This window comes from the organism of the source record quoted next, unplaced genomic scaffold, assembly GCF_019419815.1.
Source record: "Pyrus x bretschneideri cultivar Hongxiangsu unplaced genomic scaffold, Pyrus_bretschneideri_v1 Contig5, whole genome shotgun sequence".
In the NCBI taxonomy this organism is placed as follows: domain Eukaryota; kingdom Viridiplantae; phylum Streptophyta; class Magnoliopsida; order Rosales; family Rosaceae; genus Pyrus; species Pyrus x bretschneideri.
In genome coordinates this window covers 3,934,803-3,952,846 of record NW_025999787.1, presented here as the reverse complement: position 1 = coordinate 3,952,846, position 18,044 = coordinate 3,934,803, and the positions used below count along the sequence as shown (strand labels likewise).

The window sequence follows — 18,044 nt, the reverse complement described above, 5'->3', positions numbered from 1 at the left end:
AGAAAAATGAATTGAACAAAATCATATAATGAACAATCTAATTTAATATCGAATCCGATATATATAAGATTCTATCCTATAACTTTATACTTCCAAATAAAAAGAAATATTACCAAATCGTAATTATAAGTCACCCCCATCATCATGTGAGTTGGGTAGGCGGGAATGTGGGACTTCTCTTTTGGTGTTCTGATTTTTTGTAGCAGGCTGGACGGTGTCGTTTAGGGTGGAGACCAAAGTGGGCTTGGGTTGATGGGGATGGGCCTATTGGACACATCAGGTTCAGTGATTTCGCTTTAATCTAATTGAGGTACCAAAACCCAACAAAACTGGCTAGGAAGGAAACCATCTGCTCTCCAAAGCATCAAAAGAAACACAAATAAAAACGTTACTTAGTTAAATCTCAACTGTTTATTTATAAAAAATGATGCGTGGTAGAGAACAATGCATGATTTTAATAATGTTAATTATCTCCAATGTGAAATATGGTATCCTAACATTTAGAGTTTATTTGATATTGTTTTTGTAAGAAATACGTGTGCTCACAAGTTTATTTATTATAAGTGCTTGACGTTCAAATTTTGAAGAGAGTTTCTTTTTCTTTTTTCTTTTTTTCTTTTTAATAAAAAAGCATTTGAAAGTGCTTCTGAATTGCATGTGATTTTACAAAAAATACTTATATGACTCATAAATAATTTTGCTTTTTATGCCTAATATAGTTATAGGTAATTTTTGTTGTTCAAAACACTCTAAGTGGTTTTAAAAATATTCTCAAACATGCCCATGGGCCATAGTCATCTTCAATATGTGGTTTGATGATGTCATTAGTCACTTCATTCCGACCGCCGTGCTGCAACAGGAGAGAAGGGGGAGAGTGTTTAGTGACTAAAAAAGTGCAACCGGTTTAAATTTTTTAGGCGAAACAATGATGAATATTTTAGATAGAATCTTAAAAAGGTGTTTAAAGGTTATATCTAAAAGCATGTGTAGGTTAAGTTAGTTGATTAAGGTGATTGTGTGTCTGCTCTTTTCACTTTTGTTTAATGCTAAGATTTTTTTGAATCATATCCTCTTCGTGGATTAGATAGTTTAAAATAGGGGTCTTTTAACTTTAATCCTTCAAGAAGATTGAATTTTAAAATAAACCTGATGCTAAATTACATATTGATTATAGTCTCTTGATGTGTCCTTAATTCAAAATAATTAATGTGCATTTGATTTAATATCTCCCATTAAATATTTAAATTTATTAATATACAAATTTAAATTTATTTTTTGACAAAAAAAAAAAGTTTTTTTAAATTTATTAATTTTATTTAACATTCTTCAAACTTGAAAGAATGTGTATGTACCGAAATGTATTCTATTAAAATAATGTATTTAAATGTTAGTACCAAAATGTACGTACTGAAATATATGCACCGAAATGTATTATATTAAATTAATGCACCTAAATGTGTGTACTTAAATGTATGCACTGAAATGTATTATATTGAATTAATGTACCTTAATGTTTGTATCGAAATGTATGTACCAAAATGTGTGTACCTAAATGTATGCACCAAAATGTATTATAATGAATGTAATGTACCTAAATGAAGAAGACAAAGTACATTGAAATATATTGTATAACAAAAATTATTTTATCTAAATGTTTACAACAAAACATATTACGATAAATGAAATGATTATAATTATAATGAAATAAAATTAATACATTAAAATAGGAAGAAAAAGAAAAATAATTAAAAAATGAAAATGTAGTTAATAAATGAGGTTATTAATGTATCAATGGACTAAAATTATATTTCGATCTTACTCATGATTTTAGTCTAAAAGTCATCTTCGTCAAGGCTTAGAATGAAGTTTTCTATTTAAAATATCGCCGTTTGCAACTTTTTTTGAATTTTAGACCAAGGAGAGTTTGGGCTCCAAAGACAATATTTGGGTGTCCATTACTTGTCAAAATTGAACGCGGTAGCCCAGTAACCACCAGAGCCCTGCAAGAGCCCGCTACCCACACCAGCCCACCCGTTGGCTTTCCTCCTCCTCCTTTCCTGGTTCGGCTATCACGGTGACACTCACTCCTACGCTTCCACACGGCCAAGCTTTCATCTTTGTTCCCGACAGGTACATGAACTGCTCTCTCTGTCTCTCTTTCTCTCTCTCTCTCTCTCGCTCTCTCTCTATTGTCTGTTCATATTTGTTCCTTTAGAATGAATAGAAAAGTTTAATCATGTTTCAAGAATGGATTTGTATGATTAATTATTTCATGTTGTGAATTTGTTTTTATTGCCTCCACTTCATAAACAAGTAATAATACAGGATTAGGCAAACAATGGGTTCTTCATACGAAAGGGTTACTTTTAATTTTAGTTGTCCTTGATTGAAGCTTGCCTATTAAGCCCTCATTTGGTGTTTAGGATTGGAAGGGATTGGATAACTCCGTAAATTCAATCGATGTTCAATGAATTAGTGGATGGCAACCTACTTCTCCCTTCTTCAACGTTCAATTGAATTTACCGAGTTATCCAATCCACTCCAGTCCCAAACACCAAATGACGGCCTAATAGAGCATAAGATGGGTTGTTGTTCTTGCATCTGGTTTATGTGTTTCCTGCAATTTTGTAGCTTTCTTCTTTCTGTAACAACTTAATAATGCTATAACTTAAATCACGCGTTAGTCTTGGTTTGGTGTTTCTTACCGTTAGTACTAGTGTTAAAGAAGCTCAATTTAAAATCATGTGTTACTTCGGGTTCAAGCTACGGCCAAACTAATCAGATATTTCTATCATTGTGTTGTGAGTTGAGTCGAATCAAATATGTTTATGTTTTGATGACAGTGTTCGATTCTTTTTCTCCTTCACTTTGTGGAGAAGGGGAACTCTAAAGTAACTGATAGTGTTGGATTTCCCTTTCTACAATCATCAGCCTGCTGAAAAAACTAGTCTTACAACCACTAAGGACTAATAAAGCAGTGTTTGTGTGATGCTGTTGAGGCGGGGGAGCAACTAGAGTATGCACAATCCTCTCAAGGTTTCTGTTTCTCAGATGGTTTTCTAGGTGGGAGTGAGTCAAATTAAATTTGTGTGCCCAAGTGTGACTCAAAATGCTACCGACTTTCTATTAAGATGCATTTGAACTGATAATTTTCGGAACCTGGAAGACAGGCCTACACGATGTTAGCAGTATGTATTTGAAGGAATTTGTTTGATATTATTTAAAAGCGTAGAAGCAATTAGTCTCTGGTTCTACATGTTTGATAAATAGTGGGTTGAAGGTGCAACGAGTTTGATTCAAGTGCGTTGTCAACATGTTGTTAGCTGCTTAAATGAACTGGGTTAGAACTTAACCAGTGGCTGTGGGTGATAATTGAGAGTATCTCTCTACTCCCCTTGAAGAGAATTAACGACCAAAGAGTTTAGTATTTTTCTTTGGTACATAACTGTTAGTCTTCCAATTCTTCTCCGTGTATATATGGTTCCATATCTAATATTCTTTTGCTAATGTTGAAATTGCTTTTATTAAACGAAAAACAGCAGGACTGCCCCAGAATGACGGTTGTGAAGCGATATGTGCTACGGCTGTTCATATCACTGAAGTACATTACAGCAAACGTAGTGGACAGAAATAATGGTCGGATTGTTGTGTCAGCATCTACAGTTGAACATTCAATCAAGGGCTCACTCGAATGTGGAAGGTCTTGCAACGCAAAGGCAGCGGCAGTTGTTGGAGATGTGTTGGCTAGGCGACTCAAGGTGGAAGGTCTTGACGAGGGACAGGGACAAGGGATTCATGTCAATGTAAATAACGAAGTTGAGAAAAAGGGTTTTAAGAACCGCACCAAGATTTGGGCTATTGTCAATGCTCTTAAGGACAATGGAGTCAAACTCATTCTTGACGGTAGTGATGAAAATACTTCTCAGCCAAGTAAGTAATAAGAATTCGCTTGTTTGCATTCCTTGTGTGTGTCTATATGCTGAATGTTTACGTCTAGTTGTTAGTGACAGAAAGGAAGGATTTGCGCTGATTGTATAGAATCCGCAAATACAGGAGTATGTATCCTTGTTTTGTACAGTGAACCGCTTTCTTCTTTTGAACTCTTCTACTACTTATGTTTCCCCTATCGAAGTGGTTAGAGCGGTGTAGAGGTATGCTAGGAAATTCCTAGTTGCCTCCACCAAAGTTATCTCATGCCAGACCTGAGTATCCCTCGCCGTACAAATCAAGTTGAGGTTCTAAGTCAGTCGATGTCTCTGGTGAGAATCCGATGTTGGCCGAGAGAGTGTGCTCTGATCGGAACCACGAGTCCCCTTCTCTCCCTGTTCAACTTCAATTCCGAGAGAGTCTCTCTTCATTCTCCACGGCAGCCCGGAGTGGCCATGTTCGAGATAAAAGTTCGTGGGTCGCCCTGCCATCTGGTATAGTGAAAATTAACTTTGATTGTAGCTGAATGTCGACGTCTAGCAAGGCTGGCATTGGTGCAATTGCCAGAGACACCCATGAAATTGTGATCGCAGGCAGAACTTCATGTTGTCGTGTCTCCTCCCCGCTTAGAGCTGAAGCTCGAGCAGCGGTTATGGCTGTCTCCCTTGCTATTGAAAATCAGTCTTTTGATATTATTTGCGAGTCTGACTCCCAAGTTCTCATCATTTAATCCGTGATCCTCCCAAAGGACCCAATTGGCGCCTCTCCTCATCGAGTCTCCATTCCATTTTATGGAACTGGGTCCCGAGAGAAGTGACGGAGAACCGAGTTGGTGTTATTTTAGATGCGGAAGAGTTGAAAGAAGGAAGTGACATTTAATTAAGAAAAGTGATTGGAGAAATAATAATTCAGTTGTTAAAATATTATTTGCCCATACCCCGAAAATGAATGCTTTGGAATTTTCAGGTTGGCGTGTCGGTTTTGGGCCTGTAACATATGGATTCAAGAAAACGACGAGGCCTACAAGACTCGTTGATTTTCAACGAGCCCAGTCGAAGTTTGGGCTAATTATGTCGTTTAACGTGTTTAATTCGGGTTTTAATATTTTAGAATCTTTTTTATATTTTGTTATTTGTTTAATTTATTTCCTTTTGGAGTTCGGGTTTGTTAAGACTATTTAAACAACATTTAGGGTTGTAATTTATCATCTTTCATTCAGTAAGAATTCAAAAAACAAGTTTCTCTCACAATTGCCGGCATTCTAGAATTCTATCTAATGGTGACCGTTCATGATCCCTAACCTATAACTTCCGCTGTGTCAAGAAGCGAATCAGGCAGGAGATGTGGTTGCTAGTTTCTTTGGTCCATGCTCTATCCAGAGACGGTCTGCCGTGCCCCTCCGGCGTTCCGATGAGGTGGTTCACATTTCATTCACAGACCCTAGAACAAGTTATTATGCACATATCCATATACCCTAAATTATGTACAAAGAGCTAGTATATTCTTTAAGCCTACGTTCTGTCTTTAAAATGATGTGATGATCCAGCTTACCTTCGTATTCAAGTTTTCTTGCCTTTTTTATTTTCCTGTAATGTTGTTTGACGATAAAAACTCTTTATTTTTCAAGTCATTTTAAAAAAGATCAATGTTGTAAAATATAACTCAATTAGAAATTTTTTTAAGTGTTCGATTAACCTTGTTAAAATTTAGGGTTTAAGTGAGGAACACAATTTGTTTGTTTATTAGATAATTGTTGGATGACTAAACGATCTTAGAATTAGTTAATTCTTTACAGAGATGAGGATTTTCGAAGGATTGCGTAAAAAAATAAAAGATGTCAAAATTTGAGCACTATTTATGTAATTATAAACGTGGTTAATAAAGTTTGAATAATACTTGACTACTCAAAGATGAGTAAGAGTTCCCACTCAAAATTGTTCATTGTTGATTCATAGAACTTCGTGTTATGATTAGAACGGTTCATAAATCGGTTATTTGACAAGAACTGCTAGTGCTTCTTCTCAGCTCGGTCAACGTTCACAAGGTTAAACAATAAATAAATTAAAACTAAGGTCATTTAATCATCGAACTGTATAAAAACAGATTAACAGAATTGGTAAAAGCAATATGAACCGTCAATTGTATTTGCTACAATAGATTGACTAAACAACTTTAGTTTTAATTCATTTCTTTTTTGCAGAGATGATATTTACAAAATGATTCATAATATGAACAGTTATGATCATAAGCACAAAACTCTGTGATTCAAATACGAAGAACTTTGAGTAGCTGCTCATCCTTGAATAGTCAAGTATTGTTGATAAAGTTTTGATGGTGACGAAATGATGAAGGTCATTTTGCTTTTCTTTTTTGCATGCATGTGGCTAACTTTTGGGAGTTTCTTTGCCCTCAACCCTTCATCATCATGAGCAACGTATGCATGATTCCATTGATAAACTGAATATTTATCCACGGAAAAGGATCCTCGCCGGATTATTTTCCTATGAATCCTAAGGATTCCGTGATCATAATCGTTCATCGTACATTGGACGGTCAAAAATTATTTTAAAATTTAAAATTTAAAATTAAATATAAATAGTTCTTAACGAAAACTGACTGCGTGATATAAGATTAACGATCACGATCACGAGATTCCTAAGATCCTTGAGAAAATAATCATCCCCGGATCCCTTTCCTTTATCTACAATGCCTTTCCCAATTTGCTCAAACATTTGATTGGTAATTGATCCAACCAATGAAAATTCAACCTGCTTTTAGGTGTTCTCAGCAATTAAAAAACAATAAATTATTTGCATCGCAATTCTAACCAAAACTTAAACTTTTATAATGTCCAATCGAATTCACCCAAATTACAAGACATAAGACTCCTTTTAAAACATCAGTTAAAAGGAGATGGATTGTCTGCGTTCCAATTTCCATACTTTTTTCATAGCTTTTTGTTTATGTGGTCACAATTAAGCCACGTAAATATTTTATATTCTTATTACTTTTTATTTTATTATTTTTATAAAAAAAAATTAATATAAAATGTTGACATTACTTAACCGTAATCATACATCACATGAAGGCATGAAGAGAATATGAAAATAGGAGGGTAGACAATCCATTTCTCAGTTAAAAACCCAATAACCAACTGAAAAACTTAACCAAAAGGTTGTTTCGCTTTATAAAATTGAATCCTATCTGATGAGTACATTTTCAAATTTTACCAAAAAACATATTAATCGGCGGGATTTCCCAAAAAGTGAAAATTTTGGCTTGGCAAATTAACTCTTCATACGGCAAAAGTATCGTTCTATCCGCCGGATGATAGACTGTTATGAGCCATACTTGGCATTCAGATATTCACTTGCCACGTCTCTAAAAAGATGTAATAAATTTACCCAGTGTAATTTATCTATATGTTCTAACATTTGTAGAAATAAGAAGAAAGAGTGCTTGCATAGCTGCATGGAGCACTTGAATAGCTGCATGCCTTTGGCCTTGGCATATGCTATATATGAGTTTGTTTAAAAGTACTTTTAAAATGATTGAAAGCGTTTTTGAAGAAAAAGTTTTTAGGTTCTAAAAGCACTGGAAGTGCTTTCTGCAACTTGTGTTTTTTGCATAAAGCACTTCAAGTGTTTTTCCAAGATCCACTTGCATTTTATCAAAAATGGTCATTGAGATTGACATAATTTCTCACTTTGGTCTCTGAGATTTGAAATTAATAGAAGTTATCTCTAAGTTTGTCCACTATCAATCATTTTGGTCATTATGTGAAAAATCTCTATTAAATAAGGATAAAATGACAAAAACACCCTCAACTTTTGCCAAATCATTTTGGCACATTGCTTATTAAATTTAGGATATTTTTGTCAGCTTGGTCCTTATTTAACAAAAATTTTCACAAAAAGATCAAAATAATTGATGGTGAACAAACTTGGGAACCACTTCTATGAGAAATTATGCAAATATCAGGGATCATTTTGGCTAAAAAAACCTTTTACTAATAATTGATTCCAAACATTTTCACCAAAAGCTTCATCATTTAAAAACACTTTTAAACAAAGCCTAAATCTTTCTCCAAACACACCATGATAGTGAAAGAGACTTCTCCATTGCAATTGGTCATCTTTTATTTCATCAACCTTTAACCTTTTGAGTATGAATAATGCTATAGAAACTAAATTTGCAGACTAAATTTTGTAAATTAAATGACATGGAAGTGAATGATTGAATTATTACTTAAACATTGATAAACGTACTCATATCATGTTGGTGATACATCATTTAATTTGCAAATTTAGTCTTCCTAACATTACTTTTGAATTTTAACACGGCCTACAAAATACTCACTCTCACACATGGGTTTGAGCTCACGCTTGATCGCGTCAAAGAAAGAAGATTCCAATTATCAAAAGGGAACCCTTTGATCACATGCATTTGGAAACTGGAATCTCAACACCCCCAAAATAATATAATTAAATTATATACTCGGTATATTTTGAATAATACAAAAATGGAAGTAAAAAAAAAAGGGGAAAAAAAAGGCACTACACTTCCATTTCTTTAACTTTATTTTTATTTTTTAAATACTAGTATGCATACATACAAGAAAATATTTTCTCCTTGAAGTTGACTACTTGTGAGGTTGTTGCCTAGGTAGATTATTCATACAATTAATTCTCATACTGTATTTCCTTCAATTATATATTTGGCTTTCTACTCAGCATTACTCTTTGATGTAAAATAATAAATTACATAAAATTATTCAAAATCTTGAATCGTTATCAAATTAGTCTCAAACTTGTAAAACTTTTAAAACTTGTATAATACCTCACATATATAAAAAACTTTGTTGCTCTAGTCCGTTAACCCATACATAAGGCTCGTCTTGGCATTTCTTGTTGTAGTTTTTATTTTCACTTTTTTATTTTCTGAAAACTAAAAAATCATTTGGTAATTACCTTTAGATTTACCGTTTGGTGTTTTTAAATTCTGGTTTAAGTTTTTCATTTTTTTAAATAAAAATTAAAATAATTACCAAACAAATATCAATTTAAAAAAAAAATTAAGAACTAAAATTGAGATTTTTTGGTACATCAATATTTTTACACTAAGGTTTTTTAGTACATCAATATTTTTACACTAAGATGAGATGGAGTTCGGCTAAACCACAATGGACAGCCTAATTTGGTATCGAATTCGCCATTCACGAGATTCGAACCTAAAACCTCTCACTTTCAAGTGAAGATGAATACCATTAGACCGTAATAATTAGTGACAGAATTAAAATTGAGATGATTCTTAAAAATGGACTAGGTCATAATGAATAATAGATAATATGTTAATTCATGAAAGAAAATTTAAAATTGGTAGCAATCACAATAATGTTGGCAAAATTAATTTTGATGCTCTCTGAATTCCTTCTTCCTAATCCATCAAGTATGGAGATCCGGACTATAGAAATTTGATCAAACGATTACAAACAGGGACCAATTTTTAAAGTTATAATAACAGGGGCCATCTCTTTCCTTTTTCTCCTAGTATCCCCTTTAGCCCACCTAGCTTTCGCGAAAGTTCGTCTCTTTCTCAGAGGCAGACAAAAACCGTGGGCATCGTTGTCACTTGACATGGCCATGGCATGGTGGATGCATGATGTAGTATGTTGCATGACACATAACCCATGAATATGAATATTCCAGTCGTCCTTTTAAGAATTTTTGCAGGGTCGTGACTCATGATGGACCGCACACCACATGACCTTGTAATGCAAGCTCGTGTGTCTCCTTAATTTACACTTGCAAGAATGGTATGAAATATCCTTCGATCATATCCCTACGTTTTGTAACTGTGTCGCTCACCCGCTTAGCTAAGTTTGGTTTTCAGTTTATACTTTTATATACAGTTTGGTTCGAGGGACCTCGTGATCTCATATGAAGTGTCTTTTTTCGAGGCTCATTTTGTAATTGAAGTTATTAATACTAGCTGAGATAGTAATTAGCAAATGTGATTATTAATACTAGCTTAATAATCACATTAACTTGAGTGTGCCTTGAACTCAATTTATGATTTTTCTTATGAGTATAATTTAATCAAGAATTCCTATTTAATGTCGTTTATAATTTCTATGTTGAATACGAAATTAATATATTTAACCAAGGGGTGAGAATTTTGAGTTAGTTCATAAATATAAAATAGGTTAGTCTCTTATAATATTTGGTATCGAACTTTTCAGCCACAAAGAGTCGAAAGCATGTAGATGTAAAAAACTGAATCCACCAAAAAAAGACGCAAGAAACCAAAAAACAAATTTATTCAATCCTTAGTTAAAATAGACATCAAAAGAAAAAAAGTTGAGAATTTTGACCAAAACATGATCCTTGCACACCCCCTTTAGATGAGTTAATTATTAATTATCAGTTGATCACGCGGTTAATAATTAATTTTGGCTATAATTTACACAATTTTCTATGAAAAGAAATCTTTATTATTGGCCTAGGTATTTGAGAATTCAGTCTTTTTCCTTTCTGGGTAAGTGCTTGGTGTAGCTTCAACCTTTAGTTGTACGTTGTAACTTTATAACTTTGAAGGGAGAGGGAAAGAGTGAAAAATAAGGGAAAAACAAAAAAGGGTGGCTAACTTTCTTTTGGAGCAAAAAGAGGGCATGCTTTGTGGGTGAGTTTGGGTTGTAAGAGTAATTAACTTAGTCCAAAACAAAATTAATTTGATTTTGTTTTGTGTGTGGGCGTCCGATTGTGTTTCTAGAGCCCTCCCCACTGGATTTAAAGGGTAATTTACGAAGAAAAAAAAAATTAATGTACTGGAAACGCGGCTCAGTGAATTAAATGTAATAATAAAATTAGTTGAAAACTTGAAATTTTTTTAACTAATTATGTTATTATATTTAATATACCGAAATCGTGTGCCTGACAAAATAAAAAACCACTCATAACCTATCACCACGGACGTACGTACCTACGAGGAAATGTCGATTATCCCATGGCTCATGGTGTATGGCGAATGACCTGGTCCTATACGGAGGTACTATATAGGACACAGCCCAGCAGGGGAGGAGGGACTAGGGAGGGTGAAGGCACTTTTCTCAGACTTTGTATGTTCTCCCGCACGAAAGTCCAGCCAGCTCAGTCGCAGGCAAGCGACGCCTAATGGGACGCATCACATATAGACAAACCCAACAGGATTCTCTCCGGTTTCTTTTGGTAAGAATTATGAATTCATCGTATATCATGTGGTCAGTTTTTGTCAAGTACTATTTGTATTTAATTTTAAATAAAAATATTTAAAATAATTTCTAACCGCACGATGTACGATGAACAGATATGATTCACAGATCTCTGGAATCCTCACAAAGAAAATCTGACAAGGATATTGGATTCTGGACAAACACGCCCGTTGGCTATAGATAATTTGCTTGGCTGAAAACTGAGAAAGTAAGGCTTGTTTTAATTCGTTCCCGAGATTCCTTCTTGCACAATCAGGCTCGTGAATTGACTCTCATGGTCGTTCACAATCCCATCAAATAATTTTGTATGTACCATTTCATGTTTACGATTAAAATGCTTTTATTGTAAACACGTTTAACTGTTTAGTAAAAACTTAAACGCTTTTTGGATAGGTTTTTTTTTTTAAAAAAAAAACTTATATGAAACCTTTAATGAAATGCAATAAGAATTATAAGATGCGAAAACTAATGTGAATAAGTTGATTCAGTTTTCACGATATAACAATATAATTTTGAACTGAAGTCAATGTAATTGTAATTAGTTTGGTTTGATTTAACTCATTTAAAAGCCAAATATACAAGTGTTTCAAAAAAAAAAAAGCCAGATATACAATTAAATCGGATATATTTTGTAATACTTGATATTTTCTTAATGTTTATCACCTTTTTACTAGTATGTTCAAACTTATACATTGATAGTCTTTATCTTCTACTAAGAACTAAATTCCCGTAACCATTCTAATTTGAGATCAAATTCCTCTTCGAAATATTTTGATTTTCAAGAATAAGAAGTTTCCTCCACTAATTATCAATTTACAATATAAACTTTGGTTTGATTTGTTACAGAGAAATTACGAACCGAATCGGTCACTAAATAATTAGTTTGGTTTGATTTGCTTATGCTATTAGATTTAGTGCCAACAACAAACTAAACTAAACTATAGTATTAACATTAGTTCTGTTGCAATTTAAAATCCAACCCGAACCCAATCAAACCTTATACTAATCATTTAACTATTTCTTCTTGGGTCCAAAAAAAGAAAGAAGAAAAAAAAAGAAAAGAAAGGAATAATTGAGTCGTTACCCTCTCAAATTTCGAACTTGAAATTGATGAACAATTATTGTGCTGTGCAGCCTCCCTCCCACGGTACTGCTCATAGTCACAGACTCACAGTGAATTGTGTCTATGGTATCGACAGAGCCAGTCCCACTCGCACAGTCGCACTTCTGCTTTGGAAATAGGCAAAATTGGACGACATTAATTGGACGCAGGAATGTTGTGACAGTATCGTCGTACGCCCACTGAAACCTACAACTTCTGCTCCACGGTTACAATATTGTCAATTGAGACATTGTTTACATATTTAATTAAGAAAAGAATGAGTGCCCACATACTGTTTAAGTGCTGATTTATTGATAATTCAGCTCAATAAACAAATATACAAATTTCAAATGAATTTACACGTGGTACCGCAATCTCAAGACAAAAAGACTTACGCATGGTACATACTTAATAACTGTCAGTAGTATGAATTTACATAAAAATTCACAAATTTCGTGCCAACGAGAGCTGTTGGCAGCGAAGATCGAACTTAGATAAAAGGTTAACCACAAGCACACTCTTACCATTGAACCAACCCTCGTTGGCAGTTTATGTTTAGTTTCGATTCCAAGCACGTAAACATACAACTAAAAATAATTAGGAGGGATGACTTAGGTGCACATGTGGGATGTATACAAAGAAAGTTGTACACCCTATTCATCTCCTAAAATTATGCTGGGGATGTTGCATAGGACCAAATTCATTGTTTGTTATAACTAAAAACCCTAACAAATTAAGAATACAATGCCTTAACAAAGTGATAAATAATGTTAAACCAATGTGTTCACATCTTCGTCCTCCCAACTATAAATAGAATATTCAACAATCAAAAAAACACTATATATTATAATTAGGATTAAGCTAATTTTATATTAAGATTTCGAAATTAAGCATCTTCTAGATCAAGTGGTTGTATATCACTAAACCAAACCGCACACTACCAACATTTTCTTCCCTTTTTTAGTGCTTCGATCTCACCGGGTGCAGAGTGGTTAACTGCTAATACCACTTTATTTATAATTAAACTGCACCAGCAAATCCACTTGGACACACACAATGCCCACACTGTGTGTCAAAAAAAAAAAAAAAACAAAACAAAACAAGCAGCCAAATTCGTTTTTGAGAAGTATTCAATTGTTGCCGTTATCTCAACTTCGAGAATTATTAACCTCGAGAAAACAGGGTGTCAGTTTTAAAGTATTTTTAAAATTACTTGAAACTTTTTTAAAAGTTCAACATGTTTTTAATAGAAGTGCTTTTATTGAAAATACTCCTAAGCATAAATGTTTTTTATAAAAGTAGTTTCAAACAAGCTCAAAATCCGACTCCTGAGATAAAATCTTACACGAGAAGAGTTTAAGCATTGCTCGAGGGACCTCAAGTGACTATGTTTCCCAACCTCTAAGTAAAAATATTAAAAGTATTTACTGTATAGAAAATTTGATATTTGATATCTAAATAGTCCTAACATTTGATTTTTCAAATTCCAAACAACATTTCCAAAGAGTAAATACTTGAAATTGTAACCAACATAGTAACATTAGCATCAATAAATCAGATCACAACCGTAGGTTAATAACAAGAAAACAAATCGTAGCGTTCCAAAATTAACATCGGAAGGGAACCCAAAAGTAGCATATTCTATTTTCTATTAGCCAACCCGGTTCAGAGACGAACCCGACCCACCAAAATTTCTCTCATGTATCTACCCCTGTCTATTCACTTATTTACACTTCCCCTTTCTTCTTCATCGTATCAACTTCTGATTAAACTCTAATCGCTTCTTAATTCAGCATTTTCTTCACATAATTGAGCAGGCATTAGGGTTCTCATCGCTGAACATCTCTGGCGGGTAGCCCATGTACATCGGTGGAGGCGGAATCGGGTTTCCGGGTGCTCCGTATCCAGGCCCGTATGCCATCTCGTATGGAATCTGCTGCCAGTACCCGGTCTGACCCGCTGGAAAATCCATCTTGTTTCCCTCAAGCTTCCCACCACCAATTCCTTCGTCCCCCTCCTTTTTCTTCTTATCTCCGCCGCCACCGCCGCCATTGTCGCCCTTCTCCTTCTCTTTCTTCGGCGGGACAATGTCGACCGACCTCTTCAGCTTCTCCTTCAAGCTCTCCGCCAACACCTTCATGTCCATCGAGCCCTTCACTGTCACCAGCTCCTTCTCCTTGTCGACGCTCATGTCGTTGTACCCTGCCGCGTCACCCACGTTAAAAATCCAAACCAAAACATTCACCGTCACAAAACCGCGGCGTTTAGAAAACAAAGTAGCAGTTAGTTAGTGTGGAAGGATAATGTCACCTTTAGTCTTGGTGACAATCTTGTGGATCTTCTTGATGCATCCCTGGCAGTGGAGGTTCAGCTTCAGAACCGCCGTCGTCACCGGAGGCTGCACGCACCCATATACAAACCCATTTAATTAAAAAATTTAATCATTGAAAATATTTAGGCAGGCGCACGTTAACAGGGCGTAGTGCTCCAGTGCGCAGTACGCACGTACCTCTTTGGGTTTTTTGTCGTCGTTGGATTTCTCCGGCTGCTTTTTCTTGGCGTCGCCGCCGTCGTCTTTATTGGTGTCCTTTTTTGGCTGGGGGGAGACAAGGTCGACCTTCTTCTTGGTCTTGGCGGCGACCTTGTCCCGGAGTTTGGTGGGGTCCACTTTCCCGACCACCGTCAGCTTGTTCGCCTCGCTCTCTGACTTCACTGTCTCCACGTCTGTAACCAAACGACACCGTTACAAAAAAATCAAAAAATTTGTTCAAATCTGAACTTTGGACTAACCCTTAAAGCAGGAAACAGAGCATATTCGGAATCAAATTTCTTCGGATTTTTTTTGAAAAAAAAATAAAATCTGGATTAAACCCAAAAACCCAGAAAAAAAAATCAAAACAGAGAAAATGGGTTTTGACGAGTGAATCTGAAATTTGTGGGAAGTAAAAAATAAAAACCCAGACGCAGAAAGCAGTAAATGAACATTTCTGTGAAAAATTTGGAGGAAATCGTGTAAAAAATAAATGGAAATCTGGAATTTGAAGGAAATGTGAGGCATGGGTTTTGAAGGATTTCTTATGTACCTCCAAAAGATTTGACGCATTTGACAATCTTAGTAGCGCAGCCCTCACAGTGCATGTCAACCTTGAGGATGACAGTGATGGGGGTTTCCTCCTTCTTCTCACCTCCGTCGCCCTTCTTCTTCTCACCACCCTCGTTGCTGGCCGCGTTGTCGCCGGCATTGTTGTTGCCGCCGCCGTTCTTCTTCTGCATTAATCCAAGAACAAAACACAAACCCATTAATCAAAATACCACAAAACCCAAAAGCATAGAGAGAGAGATAGGGGGGGAGAGAGAGGAATGGAGTGCGACCTTGGCCATGGTGGGTTGGTTTTCCTCTGAGAAATTAGTCGGTTATTTTTTTTCTCTCTGGTTTTTCAGAAATTGATGAGTGGGAGAGAGCAAGCAGAAGTTGTAAGTGTGAGAGGGTGGGGAGGGTAGTGGGTATTTAAAGGCAGAGAGAGTTGCGCGTCAGTTGTAGGATGGACGGTATTTGTATGTATGATGTGCATGTATATATGCATGGATGTCAATGTCATTGAGGCATTTCCACGAGAGATTTTTCAATGTGACCGATACACTGGAGTGGTCCACCACGTATCATTATGCAAATGATGGGCTATGTGCGTTAAAATGTTAATAAGTTAAAAAATAAAATTTCTCACCATTCCTATTAAAATAAATGATATACCACTTGTCTTCCCGTCATAATTAAAATTTTCTCTATTTTCACGTACATGTCATGTGCTTCAGGCTTGTGGGCATGTGAGTTGGGTTTCGTTTTACGCGTGGCGACCAAGGAATGAAACTTCCCTGTAATTTTGGTGAAGTTGAGGTGGGTTTTGGAGGTGCGCAGTCAGGGATTGTGTGGAAACAGCCCATAGCCCCATAGACTTTTGGTCTTCTGTGGGGTTTATTTTTTTTTTAATTTTTTTTTAACAAAGATGTGCTATTCACACATCCTATTTTATTTCTTACACATTCCTTAATAATTTCTGTCCGTTGATTTTCTTCAATTCATTCGATCCGACGGCCGAAAATTAAAAAAATATGTGAGAAGTAAAATGGAATGTGTGGATATCACATCCTTTTTAACAAACGATACTATTTACACTAAAGAGGAGGGGGTGAACTAACCCTCATAATAGATTAATAATAATGTAATTCAAATATGCCATTGTTGAGAATCAAATATAAATTTTCTCACTTACAAAGAAAGATAAATATTACTAGATCGTAGTATCAACTCGCTAAGAAGTTTTATTTTTGGCTGCTTTTCTCTTGGTCTTAAGCATTTGTGGACCATAAAAATCATTCGAGAGGACTTTTCCAAATTTTTCCACACCCCCACCTACCTCCTCCTGCTAAATTCCAATTAGGAATGTGTTTCACCGAATATTTTCCAAGAATAATCACGTTGATAAGTAATTTGGTCACCATGCGACTGTTATATTAAAAAATTTCATAATTTTAACACATCCTTCGTAGTTTGGTGCGTTCGTTTTTGCATTGAGCTTTCGTGTCCAAATCCTCCATCTTGTAGTTTAAATGATTTTAGCATGAACTATCTTGTCATTTGTAAAAATAAAAATTAATTAATTAATTAATTAAATAAATTAAAAAAAGTTATGCACTTGTTATACATTATGTATCATAATAATTAGAAATGCCAACAACTATCAATTTTATGAGGGATATGTAAAGAAATTTCTCCATGTGAAGGCCTTTGCATTGTTTATTTTATTTTTCGTCTAATAATATATTTTAGATTAGATGTTAGATTACGGAGCCAACTTGGTTTCAACTCACGCCGTGGTGTAAGGGCAACATTTCTCTTACCATTGTGATAGAGGGTCACTTGTTTTGCATTGTATGTGAATTGTGTGGTGCTATCCACACACCCCTCTCAATTTCCGGCCATCAAATTAAACGAGTTGAAGAAAATCAAATGACAAAAATTACCAAAAAATGTGCGTGAAGTAAAAAATGAGTACGTGGATAACACTGCCATTTGAATTCACAACGTTTTTCATAAGAGGTATGTGTGAAATGTGTAAGACCACCCTTGGCCCAAAAATTATCAGACTTAGCTAGATCGGCCCAACAAGTAAACAGAGCAGATGGATATATGTAAATAAATCCTAGAATCGTCCTGCTCTCGATACCATGCTAAATATTTGGGAATTTTGCATATTATTCTACTCCATTATGGAGGCAAATATATATATATATGATTTACAAGAGACTACATGGTAATTATGCAATCATTGGAAACCCTATTACAAAGTCAACTAAGAAACCAATTGAGCTGGGCTGCTAATGCACACGTTAACACATCTGAGCCGAGGAGCTAGGAGAATTCAGCTTCAAGCAGCTCAACAGAAATCCTTTGTGTTGGGAAGGAAGATTCTCTCCCATCCTATTTCCATCCTCTTTCCTTCCCTTCTCTCACATGTTGTTTTTTGTTTTATTATCTCTATTAATTAATGAAACCCTCTTTATCAACCAAAAGAGGGTGACAAGGCAAATTAGTCTTCTATCACACAAAAAAACTGTTGGGCAATAATGTAATTTCACATGTTCAAATTTTACTATTTTTATTGAAACCTCACCTACAGATTATGTTAAAATACCTTCAATATTAAAAAAAAAAAAAGCCCATAAACAAAAACCTTCCACTCCCCCCCACGTTATATCTCTCATTTT

At 35.1% G+C, this 18,044-nt stretch overlaps 2 protein-coding genes across 6 annotated transcripts; one reads left to right on the top strand and one right to left on the bottom strand.

Annotated features, from left to right (window-relative positions):
• Positions 1 to 1,992: 1,992 nt before the first annotated feature.
• On the top strand, positions 1,993 to 4,848 carry LOC103964830. 5 transcript variants are annotated; one of them, XM_048568939.1, is made up of 4 exons: positions 2,019 to 2,130; positions 3,000 to 3,419; positions 3,540 to 3,930; positions 4,005 to 4,848. In XM_048568939.1, exons 3-4 carry the CDS (start codon positions 3,555 to 3,557, stop codon positions 4,028 to 4,030), a joined length of 402 nt encoding a protein of 133 aa, XP_048424896.1. In that variant the 5' UTR covers positions 2,019 to 2,130; positions 3,000 to 3,419; positions 3,540 to 3,554; the 3' UTR covers positions 4,031 to 4,848. The 5 variants fall into 5 exon arrangements, with proteins under 5 accessions (XP_048424899.1, XP_009376088.2, XP_048424896.1 ...); XM_048568941.1 differs by having other exon boundaries at positions 3,000 to 3,437; XM_048568940.1 differs by having other exon boundaries at positions 3,000 to 3,447.
• An 8,944-nt stretch (positions 4,849 to 13,792) lies between these two features.
• LOC103928614 (heavy metal-associated isoprenylated plant protein 3) lies at positions 13,793 to 15,808 on the bottom strand. The gene is made up of 5 exons (XM_018642880.2): positions 15,651 to 15,808; positions 15,362 to 15,545; positions 14,788 to 15,002; positions 14,589 to 14,676; positions 13,793 to 14,480 (listed from the first exon to the last, which is right to left on the bottom strand). Exons 1-5 carry the CDS (start codon positions 15,657 to 15,659, stop codon positions 14,080 to 14,082), a joined length of 897 nt encoding a protein of 298 aa, XP_018498396.2. The 5' UTR covers positions 15,660 to 15,808; the 3' UTR covers positions 13,793 to 14,079.
• Positions 15,809 to 18,044: the final 2,236 nt, after the last annotated feature.